The sequence below is a fragment of the Narcine bancroftii genome, chromosome 7, assembly GCF_036971445.1.
Source record: "Narcine bancroftii isolate sNarBan1 chromosome 7, sNarBan1.hap1, whole genome shotgun sequence".
NCBI classification, from domain to species: domain Eukaryota; kingdom Metazoa; phylum Chordata; class Chondrichthyes; order Torpediniformes; family Narcinidae; genus Narcine; species Narcine bancroftii.
Window position 1 is genome coordinate 35028279 of NC_091475.1, and position 11144 is coordinate 35039422.

The following is an 11144-nucleotide window of genomic DNA, read 5'->3' on the forward strand; positions in this document are numbered from 1 at the left end:
GCTTTATTCCTTGGAGCATAAGAGGATGAGGGATGATCTCACAAAGGAGTACAAATAAGTATTTTTTAATAGATTAGGTGAATGCAGAGAGTCTTCTGCCTAGAGCAGGGGTGTCAAACTCAAATTCACGGAGGGCCAAAATTAAAAACTTGGACTAAGTCAAGGGCCGAACTAAATATTTATTGAAAATTTTCAACAACATCTGCATGTTTTCTCTTCTTTCAACATATGTAATGTTAAACTTTTTCTTATTAAAATAAATGTTTAATAATAGTTTTGGATAAACTCTTTCCAGAAGCATTAACAAATGAGAAATAAAATATTCAATAAATAATATTTCTCTATAGAGGATTTGTCAAATGTTGCTAGTGTGCTGTCGAATAGTAAAATCTGAGGGCTATTGAGAATGTGGGAGAATAACATGATTCCTGAAACAATCAAATGGGTGACTGATTGTGGGCATGAACTCTAGCAGGGTTATTTGCCATGCCCTTTTTCCATTGGTACAGATATCCTTTGATTTACACACTTTTCACGTTTTATGCCTAATGAGCTTGTATCCAGGTGCAGGACCATTTTTAACCAGGAATATATTTATCACTGTGACATGAAACTATTGGAAGATCGTTTTATCCTGAGATTAAAGGAATACTCAGGCCTGTGTGCGGGAGGGCGGGGTTTGCGGGCAATCGGGTTGGACAACAACAGTGCGGGGGCATCGGCTCTCGCTGCAGGGCGGCATCTCAGCGGATCAGCGGCCCCGTCACCGTGAGTCGCGGGTCGGCCTGCGGCAGGGAGGGGGAGTGAGCAACGGTCCTGACGAGGTCAGGCCCCCCCTGAGTTTTTGCCGGACCCCCTTTGACCTGCTGATTTTCTCCCTTCTGGTGTTTTTACGAGAACCACAGACTTTCGCTCATACATTGATGAGGGGGATCAAGGGCCAAACATTGTCAGGTATTTCTCTGCTGGATAAAGGATACGGTTTAACCCGCTGAGTTTCTCCAGTGTTGGGTTTTCTCGAGGTAGAGTCAAAGGGCCGAAGGGCCTGTTTCTGATCTGTAATGTTCTACGGACCCTGCTCTTCTTTCCGTGCCGGTGTCCCAGGACCTTTCCAGGGCAGTCTCCGCGCTCAGGACCGTGCTGGGATCCCGGTCAGCGGTGGAGGAGCAGGTGAGCGCGGCTAATCCCGATCCAGCCCACGCCACTCCCGAGATTGGCAGGGGGGGGGGGGGGGTTCCACCCTACCTGCCCGACCAGCCTCGCTCTCCATGTGCTGGTCCGGTGGGAAGGCGCAGAGCGGCCGGCACCCCCATCACCCGGCGGGGAGCCCAAATCTTCCCTCCTGCGTCGCAACTCCATCTGCAGCTCCAAGAACGCTGTGCCACTGGGGTTCCGGGCGCTGGGAAGCGGCCTTGGCTTCCCCTGATACCGGCCAGGCCGCGCTGCGGTGGGGGGTGTGGGCGGGGGGACACGACAGCGTGTTTATAAAACCACCCACCACTACTTTTCAAGGACCAGGATTTTTCTCTCTCTCTCTCACCCTGGGACACAGCGGTTACTGTGCATGCGCTATACTGGCGCGGCGGCCAGTGGGCCACCTCTAATACATTTTTGATATGATCTTGTGGGCCAAATATGTTTACGGTGAGGGGGAGAGATTTAATAAGAACCTGAAGGGTAACTTTTTTTATACACAGGGTGCTGAGTGTATGGAACAAGCTGTCAGCGGAGGAAGTTCAGGCAGGTATTCAAGGATAATTGGTTTGTGAGGTAGAACTCTACTTAACTGTATTTGACGACATACAAGACCCACTTTTTTTCCCAAAAATTGGCTCAAAAAAAAAATCCCCTGGGTCTTACATGCAAATGATACTGCCTTGTACGTGCAGGTGAAATTGATTAGGTTCTTCTCGCAAGCAAAGACTCAAGGTCACGGGTCGTTGGTCAGAGCAGACAGGTTGGATTAAGGGCACTGATTTCATTAACCTTCGATTTCCTGGGGCATGCGGCTGTAGCTCAGCTTCTCCTGCTGCCCACACCGGGGGATAGTGAGCTGTTACATGGAGAACTGGCCTCCTGTTCACCAGCCGCAGTTTCTTGGCAGATACTAACAATTGCCGGGGAGAAGCGGCAGCCTAACCCGGGCCTAATGACAAATGAGCCGGTCACTATGCAGGGTAGTGTGCGCCATGTCCGACGGCATTGGCAGTGCTGTGGCCACACTGCTGCTCCGGCAGAGAGGTAAGGAGCCACAGTGACCAAAGGTGCATGGTCTTTGTGAGGCTGCAGAGGGAGCGCGGCATTTGCTGCTTGGAAAGGCTCAATGTGGTATTAAAGTGGAATTAAAAGTGAAAACTACATTCTGATCTGTTGTGTGAAATTAAACTGCTTTATTTTAAAGTGTTTTACAGTGGCTTGTGCAGGTGGATCGAGGAATTGAGATACATTTATCCATAAATACACTAAAAACTTCTTAATATTCCCTGCTGAATGGGGGGGGGGGGAAGACGCTTATATGCCATCAAATACGGTACTTAATTTTTAACTAGGTAGTTAAAAAAATTGGTCAGGATAGTTCTGTTTTAGTTACAACATAGCAACAGTTAGTTTGTACCAGAAATTCAAATATTTCCTAAATAATCGCCAAGAAATCAGTTCAGGCAAACAAGGTATGTTGGTTATCCTCATGTTTTAGCTTGTTTTATTAAGTTTGAAATGTGCGATTGGTTGTTCAACAGAAATATTGTGTTATACTTTATAATGTGTGGTCTTATATTTTATATTGTGAAGCGCTGCCTCAAAAAGGCAGCCAGCATTATGAGGGACCCTCATTACCTTGGCCATACACAGTATAACCTCTTTTCACTGCTACCTTTGGGAAGAAGATACAAAAGTCTGAAATCCAGCTCCTTTTGGTTCAAGAACAGTTTTTTCCAATAGCTATCAAGCTCTTGAACCTCCTCATACTACCCTAACCATAAACAACTCCAGGTCCACAAAAAGACCTGTCTGCAATTATTGAAACACAACTTTATTTTCTTGCACTAACTGTAACTGTGAATATTTATGTATCTTTTATATTTATTATCTCTTTCCATATGGGAATAATTTAATGTATACTATCGGAGTTTTTTTTACAAAAGTACTGTACCTGTTTGGCTGCAGCAAATAAAAATATTGGTGCATCTGCACATTGTACGTGACAATAAACACATTCTCATTAATATTTATAGGGAATAAGAATTACAAGGATCCAGGGGAGTGTGATATCCTGTTACAGATTCACATGGCTAACAAAACTCAGGAGGCAAGTAAACCTGGCTAAGCAAAATTATTGGAATTTAGAACCTGAAGTTGCTGAAATCTGGAGCAAATAAACACGCTGCTGGAAGGTCGCGCAACATCATTGGGAGAAAAAGAATGCTCAACATTTTGAGCCAAAATTCTTTATCAAGACTGGGTAAATGAACAGAAACCAGTGTAAAGAGGATAGGGTGGGATGGGTGGTAGAGGGGCCTCAAGAGGGATTGGTGAACCAGGGAGAGGTAAAATATGAAGGACAGGAGCAGGGGTTTGGCAGATGCAAGACAAAGGGAGAAAGAGGCAAGGAAAGCAGCAAACTTATCACTACTTATCAGATTCCTTTGTCTTCTAATTAGCCACTCCACCCTATATGACTCACCTTTCTCCACCTAACCCCCTTTTTTCTTCCCTCTCTGTCCCTTTGGCATCTGCCATTCCTCTACCTCTGACCATCATCTTTCACACCCTCCATTGTTCATCAATCCCTGTCCCATCCCTTTCACTTTGCCCTCTTTACACTGGTTTCTGTACTATATTTAACCTTGTTATTCTTGAACTTTAGTTCAAAATATTGACCTTTTTCTCCCACTGATGTTGCTCAATCCACTGAGCTCCTCTAGCTGACTGTATTTAGCTGCCTATTTTATCAGTTTGTCTCCCTGAAGTGTCAGTTTTTACTTTAGTCTGACATTTCATGTCATCTGCAAATCTTGTATACCTCTGTCCAGGTTAATAATACAATAAAATATCTGCGGTTCAGAACCACACCTTTAGGGTACACTTCCTATTAATCCGAGACTCAACTTTTCACTATTAACTTTGCTTCCCATCCCTTGAACTATTGGAAATAGAGTTAAGAACAAATAACAAGAGGAAAAGTGAGGAAAATTCCCTCCTCTTGTATCTGCAAAGTTTTACCTCTTTAATATTCTCATTATTGTGACAGCATGCCCACTACCCTCTGTGTGACCATCTTGGCCCTTGGGTTCCCTTTAAATCTTTCTCCTCTCACAAGGGAAAATGTGTCTCTCATTGTAACTTAAGCCCTCCATTCCCAGTAACATTCTTGTGAATTTTTTCTGCACACCCCTCTAGCTGAATCACATAATATATATAGTTTGGCAACCAGAACTATACAAAATATGCGATCTCAACCAACATCCTATGCAGTTGTAATATGACGTTGCAACTCTTATTCTCAGTGGCCCGTCCTATGGAGATATGCATGCCATATGCCTTCTTCACTTCATCGATGTGTGTCACTACTTTGAGGGAACTGTACTTCTAACCTCAGTCTCTCTGTTCAACAATCCTCCTCAGAGCCTCTTCAATCACTGTGTAAATCCCACTCGAGCTAACTTCCCAAATTGCTTGATTTCACATTTGTCTTAAGTGCTGATTGTGGAGAGCTGTTGTCCTACCCCAGGATGCTGTGATCAACTTAAAGTTTGTCCAAGAGCTCGCCAAAGATCTGGGTTTTCAATGGACCACAGTGGCATTCGAGCTGGGGTTCACCAGGGCAGAGGTGGGTCAGTTTCAAGCTGCCTCCACAAAGAAGACTGAGCAAGCAAGAAAAATGTTGGAAAGCTGGTGAGTCAAAGGCTTCATAACTAAGTCAAATAGTCTAAGGTATATCTCACAGTAATAGCGTTTTCCAGTTAGAGCCTTGGAATGCAGGCGGATGAGGGGAGATCTCACAAGGTGCTTATATGCTGGGCCCTCGCCTCGAGGCCGGCTCCAATGACGGAGAAAAAGTTGAACTTACTTTTTTATGGAGCATCCCTAAAACGTTGCTCATACACCGCTTTTATAAAGAGTGGTGCCTTGTAGCGTTCTCCGGAGCTTATGGAGGCAGACAAGTGGTGCCGTAGTGCCGCCTGTTGCCATGAGGTCTAACATTTCTTTGGCTTGGCTTCGCGGACGAAGATTTATGGAGGGGGTAAAAAGTCCACGTCAGCTGCAGGCTCGTTTGTGGCTGACCAGTCCGATGCGGGACAGGCAGACACGATTGCAGCGGTTGCAAGGGAAAATTGGTTGGTTGGGGTTGGGTGTTGGGTTTTTCCTCCTTTGCCTTTTGTCAGTGAGGTGGGCTCTGCGGTCTTCTTCAAAGGAGGCTGCTGCCCGCCAAACTGTGAGGCGCCAAGATGCACGGTTTGAGGCGTTATCAGCCCACTGGCGGTGGTCAATGTGGCAGGCACCAAGAGATTTCTTTAGGCAGTCCTTGTACCTTTTCTTTGGTGCACCTCTGTCACGGTGGCCAGTGGAGAGCTCGCCATATAATACGATCTTGGGAAGGCGATGGTCCTCCATTCTGGAGACGTGACCCATCCAGCGCAGCTGGATCTTCAGCAGCGTGGACTCGATGCTGTCGACCTCTGCCATCTCGAGTACCTCGACGTTAGGGGTGTGAGCGCTCCAATGGATGTTGAGGATGGAGCGGAGACAACGCTGGTGGAAGCGTTCTAGGAGCCGTAGGTGGTGCCGGTAGAGGACCCATGATTCGGAGCCGAACAGGAGTGTGGGTATGACAACGGCTCTGTATACGCTTATCTTTGTGAGGTTTTTCAGTTGGTTGTTTTTCCAGACTCTTTTGTGTAGTCTTCCAAAGGCGCTATTTGCCTTGGCGAGTCTGTTGTCTATCTCATTGTCGATCCTTGCATCTGATGAAATGGTGCAGCCGAGATAGGTAAACTGGTTGACCGTTTTGAGTTTTGTGTGCCCGATGGAGATGTGGGGGGGCTGGTAGTCATGGTGGGGAGCTGGCTGATGGAGGACCTCAGTTTTCTTCAGGCTGACTTCCAGGCCAAACATTTTGGCAGTTTCCGCAAAGCAGGACGTCAAGCGCTGAAGAGCTGGCTCTGAATGGGCAACTAAAGCGGCATCATCTGCAAAGAGTAGTTCACGGACAAGTTTCTCTTGTGTCTTGGTGTGAGCTTGCAGGCGCCTTCTCCATTAACAATGGCGTGAAGCAAGGCTGTGTTCTCGCACCAACCCTCTTTTCAATCTTCTTCAGCATGATGCTGAACCAAGCCATGAAAGACCCCAACAATGAAGACGCTGTTTACATCCGGTACCGCACGGATGGCAGTCTCTTCAATCTGAGGCGCCTGCAAGGTCTAACATACACGCCAAGCAATGGCACTCTTCATTACCCATAATCCCCCACGCAGCTGGAACAGCTCTGGGAAACGCATTGATCATTCTTCCAGCTCTTCTGCCCACCCTTGCCCCGTTGGGGCATCCATCAGACTTCACAGCTCTGCTTCTCAGTGTCCACTCCTCAGCATCTGCTCTCCATCCTCCCGGGCCCTGGAGCTCAGCACCCGGGACCTTTCACCCTTTGGGCCCGGCAGCTCAGCGGGCTCCAACTCTCCTTGTCCCCCTGGGCCTCCGGCTGCCCTCTGCTCCTCGGTCTGGACAGGCCTTGGTGAAGGAACAAGGGGCAGAGGAGGAACGAGAAGAGGACATTTGCAGTTGGCAGGAGGGAGCCCTAACCCCAGCACCAATCACCATGGGAGCCCTGGTGGTGGCTCCTGGGACACGGGCTGACGACGTCATCGTGATGTCATCAGCCTGCTCCGAGCCAGCCGCTTGCAGTGACAGTACATTGATGACCCTCGGTTGAAGAATTGAAGTCGGTGCCTTGGAGCTGCTCACGGAGCATTTATGATGGTAAGTTCTGCGACGCAAGGGCATAGAATTTCTGTCTTCACGGTCACATTTTTTCACGCTATAAAAGGGCCTAAAGAGCAGAACAAAATCATGAGAGGAATAAGTACGTCAGGTGAACACAGATAGTCTTTTGCTCAGAGAATTGAGAACCAGAGGAAATAGGTTTAAGGTAGGGGGGGAAGATTTAATAAGAACCCAAGGGGTAACCAGTTTTTACACAAAGGGTAAGTGAGAGTGTGGAACAAGCTGCCGGAGGAAGGAATTGAGGTATTCTTGCTATTCCTGATTAAAGGTCAAGTCCCAAAACGTTGCCTGTCTATTGCCTTCCATGGAATCTGCCTGACTTGCTGAGATCCTCCAGCACATTGTGTGTCACTCTTGTATTTGTATACAGAAACGGGCCCTTCAGCCGAACTTGCCCATTCCTTCTGCAACCTACTGGATGGAGCTAAGAAAAAAGCTCCATGAGCTCTCATAGAAGTTAATGATTGTTTTTAAAGCTTTTGAGGATGAGAAGCAATTTACTAGAGGTGTATAAGGTTATGAAAGGCATAGATATGTGGACAGCCAGTCCATTTTTCCTGGGGCAAATCCCAGAGAACACCTGTTTAAAGTGAGCGGTAGGTTTTTACATAGAGTGTGGCAGGTGCCTGTTACACCAAGCCAGGACTGGTGGCAGAGGCTGATACTATAAAAGTATTTAAAAGACTCTTATAGGTACGTGGTGATAAGAAAAATAGAGGTTATGGGGCTGTGAGAGAGGGAGGGGTTAGACTGATGGTGGAGTAGGTTTTTCTACTGTGGGCCAAAGGGCCCATATTCTGCTGTACTGTTCTATGTTCTGCAAAATTACTCAGGTACGAGAAGTCTAAAAGCGAACTGAACAAAACAAAGCAGCTGCTGCTGGCTCTGGAGCGGTCAGGGTGCAGGGACCTGGCAGAAAAGCTATGGTGCCTGCACTGGGGACACCAGAAGCTGAGTCGGCACCTGGAGCTACCGTCAGGCTTCCCGTTCCTCATCACCGTGCACAAGACCATCAACAACCGGGAGGGTCTGCAGAAGATTAACCAGCTCAACTACAGATAATCCAGCGGCCAAATGCAACTGTGGCACCTTCTGACTGAACCGAGGGTGTGGCTTCAATTCCAGCAGGTGTGCAGAGATGTGATGAGTTGAATAAAAATGGCAAACTTTACCATTGATTCTGATTCACTGATTGTAGGAGCAATTTAAAAGTCAACACTGGAGTCGATTCATCAATATCAAGGGGGTTTCTGCAGAGCTCAACTTAACTGATGCATCAGGAGAACAACCCAGAATGTTTCAGGCTTGTTCTGATGATGTACAGAATCATTCAACCTTTACACTGGTCACAGAATTTCCTGATACAATCATGGAGGAGGAATATGACCAGGAAGATATTGATGTTGTCTGGATGGAGACTGCCAAGGCAGAATATAAGGTGGTGTTTACATGTGAATTGGAGGAGGCTCCGCAGACCCTTCAGCCAATCGAATCCACCCCAACCATCAAAGATCCACTCCAGTTCCCATCAACCCTCTCCTCGCCAACAACTTCCCCAGCTCCACCCCATCTTCCAGACACCCACTCACACCCCACTCGGGGCAACTCGCAGTTGCTATTGCACATCTTTGCAACGTTGGTGAAGGGGAGTGGGGTGGAGGGGAAATCCATATGTCACAGGGAGAAGGTGAAAAATCCTGTTGTGTGTGAAACCGGTTCAAGGGGTCCCAAGGGTAACGAGTCTGAATGCAGTTGTTTGAACAGTGGTTTTATTTACACGTGTAGGGGAGAAGCAACAGGGGTAAAAGACACACATATACACACACTCAACAGATTAAACAATGCACTCACAACCACTCACAGGAAGGCTTTACAACCAAGTTACCACATCATGATACCTGCCACCCCTTGATATCCCTGGCAGGCACGACTCTTATCTAACAAAACTAGGGTCTCAAGGTACAGAATACTAGAGCTCCCAACCCTTTGTTTGCCCACAATTTACCAATGATCCTCCAGCATGGCCCACAGTTCCCAACCTGGAGTGGAGTTCAGGTTTGTCCCAGAATAGAAAGAGGAAGGTAGCTCACATGTGGTGCCAACAACGGGAGGGTATGGCTAAAACGGCCAATGGCCAGGTGTGTGCTGACCTGTGGGCAAGACTTGATTGGCAGATGAGGTGAACTCTGATCAGGTTCCAGATGGAGAGATCACATGCCCCTCCAAATTCCACATTTCCACCAGATTTCAGATGGAGGAATCATATGACCGTCCATAATACGTAGTACAAACCCGTGCCAACAGTGCCAGAGAACCTGGGTTGCTGGAATTGAGGCAGTGAGCCAGTGCCCCAGTGTTCAGTAGACTAGATAATTTGTCCTCCTTGAAGCTTGTTTTTCACTACATCTGAATGTATGTCATCCATACATTCAAAAGTTGTCCACGATTTGGTGACTTCAAGCTCCAACCTTTGAACCATTTGTTTCCAGGATCAGGAGGCCCATCTTTTCACAGAAGATGGGTGGTGAGGTGAGGCTGTCATAGAGATATACAGCATAGAAACAGACCTTTGCACTGACCATAAACACCTGCATTCATTTCTTTTAAATTTGGTGATGCAGCGTGACAGGCCCTTTCGGCCCGTGAGCCCACACCACCCAATCACATCCATGTGACCAATTATCTACCAACCTCATACGTCTTTGGAACATGGTAGGAAACCACTGCCCCCAGAGGAAACTCATGAACAAAGGGAGAATGTATAAACTCCTTAGAAACAGTGGCGGATTTGAACCATGGTCACTGGCACTGTAACAGTATTGCACTAAAAGCTACACTAACTGCTGCCCCCAGATTTAATTTTAAATTTAATGCCTTCTTATTCTCCCCACATTCTCATGACTACCCCCACTCACCTACACACAAGGGGCAATTTACAGCAGCATTTGGGATGTGGAAGGAACCTGAAACATAGGGGGCTTTGTTTTTATATTTAATGACCTACTTTGCAATGTTGAGGTTTAGTTTGCAAAACAATGCATTTCACTACATCTCAGAACACACTATTTACCATATATTGCCATTGTATAGGATGACTGTGTGAAACACGATAGGCTGCAGACACTGATTGTAGTAAACACACTGAAGTGTTGGAGGAACTCAGCTGGTCTTCTCAGCATCTATAAGAGACAAAGATATATTGCTGTTGTTTAAAGAGAGACATCCAGTCTCTCCGATGGAGAGGAGACACTTTGTTGAGTACCTCGGCTCTGTCCGCCACAATAGCATGGATCTCCCAGTATCCACTCATTCATTCCCTTGTTGACATGTCTGTCCATGGACATGCATAAATTGGAACAACACCTCATCTTCTGACTGGGCATTAATATTGACTTCTCTGGCTTTCGTTAAAGGACACTCCCCTCCCTACCCCTTCTTCCCTCATCATCTCTCCATTCCTTGTCTCCTTTCGCACAGACATGATAAATTATACCTAGTTCCTTATCACGTCCAATTAATACCTTTGTTGATCTGGATTCCTTCCCCATTGTTTGAATTCTGAGACTCTCTGATATTTCCTTATTTGATTTTTTCCTTGAAGAAGGGCTTAGGCTTGAAACGTCAGCAATATATCTTTGTCTCCTATAGATGTTGAAAAGACCAGCTGAGTTCCTCCAGAATTTTGGTGTGTTTACTAGAATGACTTTGTATAGGATGACCTGGAATTTCCACCTAAAATGGTGGTTTTGAGTGATAACCTTTGTATAAGACGACACTAAATCTGGCACTTACCACTAGTGGATGCTGTTAAAAGCAAATCACAATATTTTAATAACAAATGATCAATTAAAGGTTTAAATTATATTTGGATATTTTAAAATAAACCACTGTCAGCTCCTATAACAGGCCATTTAAAGCCTGTAAAGTACCAACAGCAGTCACTCCGGGCGGATGGATCCTGCGGAGTGCTGAGACTTTGCAACTAACTAGCGGAGTATGTGTAAGGTTGCATCAGAGCCAGCAGGAAGATGGTGGGGATAGTGTTGAGACCTCATCGTCAAGGTAAGAATTATAGAATGACCCTGATTTTTAAGAAGACATTTTTAGGTTTGGACCGTCCTATACGACGGCATATAGAGTTAATT

At 46.3% G+C, this 11144-nt stretch overlaps 2 protein-coding genes across 5 annotated transcripts in view; one reads left to right on the plus strand and one right to left on the minus strand.

Annotated features, from left to right (window-relative positions):
• tmco3 (transmembrane and coiled-coil domains 3) overlaps positions 1 to 5270 on the minus strand; it is a 39603-nt gene extending 34333 nt beyond the window's left edge. Inside the window, exon 1 of the mRNA XM_069889552.1 lies at positions 5069 to 5270. The gene's annotated coding sequence lies outside the window, so the exon portion shown is untranslated. The remainder of the gene's footprint in view (positions 1 to 5068) is intronic.
• LOC138738742 (uncharacterized) overlaps positions 1 to 8170 on the plus strand; it is a 44932-nt gene extending 36762 nt beyond the window's left edge. For 2 of the 4 annotated variants that reach the window (XM_069889568.1, XM_069889569.1), the window contains 3 exons: positions 3234 to 3307; positions 4730 to 4893; positions 7833 to 8170. In XM_069889568.1, coding sequence (XP_069745669.1) covers positions 3287 to 3307; positions 4730 to 4893; positions 7833 to 8061 — 414 coding nt within the window. In that variant the 5' untranslated portion in view covers positions 3234 to 3286 and the 3' untranslated portion in view covers positions 8062 to 8170. Of the gene's footprint in view, positions 1 to 2608; positions 2670 to 3233; positions 3308 to 4729; positions 4894 to 5178; positions 5194 to 6417; positions 6976 to 7832 lie in introns of those variants that run through there. The other 2 variants (XM_069889567.1, XR_011341715.1) reach the window with 2 other exon arrangements.
• The last annotated feature ends 2974 nt before the right edge of the window (positions 8171 to 11144 follow it).